This window comes from Phallusia mammillata, chromosome 5, assembly GCF_965637545.1.
Source record: "Phallusia mammillata chromosome 5, kaPhaMamm4.hap1.1, whole genome shotgun sequence".
Lineage (NCBI taxonomy): Eukaryota > Metazoa > Chordata > Ascidiacea > Phlebobranchia > Ascidiidae > Phallusia > Phallusia mammillata.
The window spans coordinates 14052686-14056529 of record NC_137256.1 but is presented as its reverse complement, the minus strand read 5'-3'; the positions used below and the strand labels follow the sequence as shown (position 1 = coordinate 14056529).

The 3844-nt window shown below is 39.6% G+C and overlaps 1 protein-coding gene across 1 annotated transcript; it reads right to left on the bottom strand.

Moving 5' to 3' along the window:
- Positions 1 to 597: 597 nt before the first annotated feature.
- LOC145229880 (growth/differentiation factor 6-A-like) lies at positions 598 to 3026 on the bottom strand. The gene is made up of 5 exons (XM_080095222.1): positions 2897 to 3026; positions 2546 to 2683; positions 2381 to 2481; positions 2206 to 2316; positions 598 to 1094 (listed from the first exon to the last, which is right to left on the bottom strand). The coding sequence occupies exons 1-5, from the start codon at positions 3018 to 3020 to the stop codon at positions 939 to 941; spliced, it is 630 nt and encodes a 209-aa protein (XP_079951348.1). The 5' UTR covers positions 3021 to 3026; the 3' UTR covers positions 598 to 938.
- Positions 3027 to 3844: the final 818 nt, after the last annotated feature.

Genomic DNA, 3844 nt, shown 5'->3' with positions numbered 1-3844 from the left:
TCAGGTTTTTAAAAATGTATATTTTCGGGTTCGGGTTTTGTTCCGGTTTGGGCAAAATAACCGGTCCGAACCGGTTTGCGGTTTTTAAACCGGTTCACATTTTTATTCGTTTCAATTTAATTCTACCCATCATCTACCTGGTCTTATCAAACTGCAAAATAATTTTGCCCGTGCACTGTTATTCTTGACACGCCCTGTAAGTGTTATCTCGCGTATTCTTCAGTGCGCTGTTTTGAAAAAATCACAAAATAAACAACAGACTGCATTTTTTACTGGTTCGGTTCCGGTTCGGGTCCAACGCCAAACAAAATATGGGGTTCAACTCCGGTTCGGGTTTTTAGAAAATCGTAATTAGCGGTTCGGGTTCGGGTTCGGTTCGGGTTCGGTTCGGGTTTAATGAAATTTCCCGCTCAAACCGGTTTACGGGTTCGGGTTCAGTTCCGGTTCGACTCCCTGATTTCACCCTGCATGTCGTAGCCCCTGCTTTGATGCTTCGTACCCCCAAGGGGCACACATACCCCTGGTTAAGAACCCCTGCACTAATGCTATAAATTATTACCGTCACTCTGTTTTGGCCGCCTTGTTGTCGTGTTTTATTTTCATGTTTTACATTTGTGGTAATGATAATGACGAGACAAAACAGTTTGTCGAAACTACACACAATAGACGTTGCTATAACGACATGGTTGACAAGTTTCGCATTTATAATGACACGTTTTGCATTTTTTGTGTTCATGGTTAAGGTTCAGAGAATAGGAATATCGAACCAAAGCGCGCAAAAAGAATTGAACAACACTGATAATTGCAGTAAAATATATTGATTTTGAACAACCCAACAGGGAAACGTGTAACTACAAACTAGTAACAGATATTCAGAAAGTAAAAGAAACTACGGTGACATGCAAATAACAATGACATGATATGTTTTAATGCAGGATTTATGCACATCCACATTGCTTTACAACGACGTCATCCACTTCAAAGAGGTTTACGTCACCAGCGGTGTTGAACTGTAGCTCAGCGATATCACCCAGGCTGATTGGGACACAGTCTACGGTTGGCCGAACAGCTGGGTTCGGGTTGAAAACCTCTTCCTAGGAATTCGGACAGTCAGTAAATAGGGTTATATAGGGTTATAATAGGGTTATATATGTTAATATTTTCACATACCGTAGACACTGAGACGAATTGTTAAGGTCTAAAACAGGAGTACACAACCTTTTCGTTATTGACGACCGCATTGCACACCCTTTTTCACCAATGTTAGTAAATTACTTTTGTAAAAAAATCGAATTGCATTAAGTCATAAGTTAGCTGTTTATGACGTCATTATCTGTATTAAGTTGTTTGTTGCTTGTTTATTTATTTGTTTACACACAATACTCGTACAAACCAAAGTATATATAAAACACAAGTAGTCCAACCCATTGTTACGCGAAAGAGCCGCATGGACGCCATTTTGTGTCCAAATTAATACAGCAGATATAGGGAAAAACACATAAAATGTCTGATTTTTACAAACTGGTGGGCTTTAACGCCAATTTGATAGGCAAAATCAAATAAAACTTTTGGGTTCTAACATTTGAGTGTCATAATGCTCGCTGAACGCAAATATTTAAAGTTTACATGAAAATTTGGCGGCCAAAATTACATGAAAAACATCAATTTAGCTTTTGATATTGCGTTGAAATGTTAGAACCCCAAATTTTTATTCAATTTGGCGAATTAAATTTGCGTCTAAGCTATCCAGTTTGTAAAAATCAGACAATTTATGTATTATTTTTCTTTCAGTGCTGTGTCATTTTGGACACAAAATGACTCCATAGTCTTTATTGCGTAACAATAGGTTGGACAACTTGTGTTTTATGTAGACTTTGGTACAAACGACTGCCGCGTATATGGCTATACTGGGCCAGTAACATATGTTTTCTGACCCACGGAATCAATTGAGTTTTGAATCTTTATGTCCAGTCAATTCGCGACCGCCAGCACATATGCTTAAATACTGATGTTCATGGCCGCATAAATTCGTCTCCGCGACCGCAGGTGGTGTACCCCTGGGCTTAGCCTGCTGTATATTGTCTATTTACAAACATTTCCCGAAATAAATAATTTAATATCAAACAAATGATCCTGTTTATGTTTCGTTAAAATGTTCGAATGCAATAAACTATATCAACTGTCAAGGTCTCTGCAAAGCCTTACCAGTTTCATGGTGATTGCATGGTTTGTGGGGTGCAAGTGGTGCGACATTGGATAGGCGCAAACTCCTGCACATTCGCCCACGTCAAAGTTTTGGGGATAAACGGATCCATGCTTTCATGTAAAAAGATATTGTGTTAAATGCAGATAAATTATATGTTGACCGCTGTTTAATTACCCATTCAGCTTCGAAATTGACCGGAAAGCTAAATCGTTGGCAAGCAACTGTGCTTTGAGTCAATGCATTGTCTGCCTGACGCTTATTTCTCATATTTACTCCTGTAACGATTTAGATAAAACAAGGAAAGGTCGATCAATGACTTGTCGTTGAACAATCCCTTACGTGACATGTTTGCAGGCAACGGCATTCCTGTTGGTTGTCTGATGCGGTGCTTCGGTGCACCCAGTGGTTTCTGACAGAAAATGGTCAGCGCCATGGCCCGCTTGAGAACGTTTATGTGCTCACCCGTTGCGCTGGTACCTGTGTCGACAATTTCAATAAAATCATAGTGCACATGAGGTCATGGGAGAAAAAAAATGCTTTCGTAGATGCTATCATGGGAGAGAATTATCTAAAATTGATAATTTTGACAGGGACGCCAAAACAATTTGAAGTGCACCTGCAGTGGCTTCCTAAACTGCTGTGTTGCCGACGCCAAGAAACTAACGTAAAATCTAAACGAATAAATTATACCTGCTATTATTTGCTCCAAGGGTCGTACACGAACTCGCAGTTTAAGTAGAGACGACGTGTTGCTAGTAAACCACTGCCAGATAGGCTGAAAGTTTAAATTGGCCAGCATAAGATAACCTTCCATTGTGGGGCAGCTTGCCTGTGGGAAAAAGTAAACAACGCATTTCCGGTTTGGGGTGCCGTTTTGTTCAAAGCACACACTATCCGCTTACAGCCGCCAAACGAAGCAAGAGTAGGCCTAGGTTTAAAAAGCGAAAATGCTGCCGGGGGTTTGAAAAATGTATAATACCATTACCATCGCTATCGCTTTTCTAAGCTAACACATATTTTGCCTTAGAATAACTACATCAACAGGTATATAGACATACATTTTGGTACTATTAAATAATTGGTCCTTTTATCACAACACGACTGGTGTTTACTGAAATGAACTTAGGTAAAGGTTTGTTGTCGTTTGAGGTTTTAACATAAAGTGGAAGTTATACAGGAGTTAAGTCGTTAAACAGAACGTGGGAAAGCCGATTCCTGTGATTGATATGCTAAAAATTCTTCCCATTAACTTGTCAAACAATTTACTGTAAAATCGTGCAACCATGTGGTTGAAATGCAAACCTGCTGCGCTTGATAGAGCACTAAAGTGCGGTCTTCCTCTACCCGTTCGACCGTGACCTCGTACGACCCGTACCACTCGTCTATTTGACAAGGTGGAATCCGTTGCAAAATAAGATCGACAGATTTCGGTTTCGCGTTTACAAAACGCTCCCTTTAAGAGAGTTGATGGAAGCAATTGATATTTGTGAAAAAAACAACGTACAATGCAATACATAATATAATTATTAACCAACTACAATATCGCGGAAAAAACGCGCTCGTAAAACTTGTTTGTAACTTAACAGATACAATTAGGTATGAATTATCTCAACAAATTTGCAACCGCACCTGTCAGAA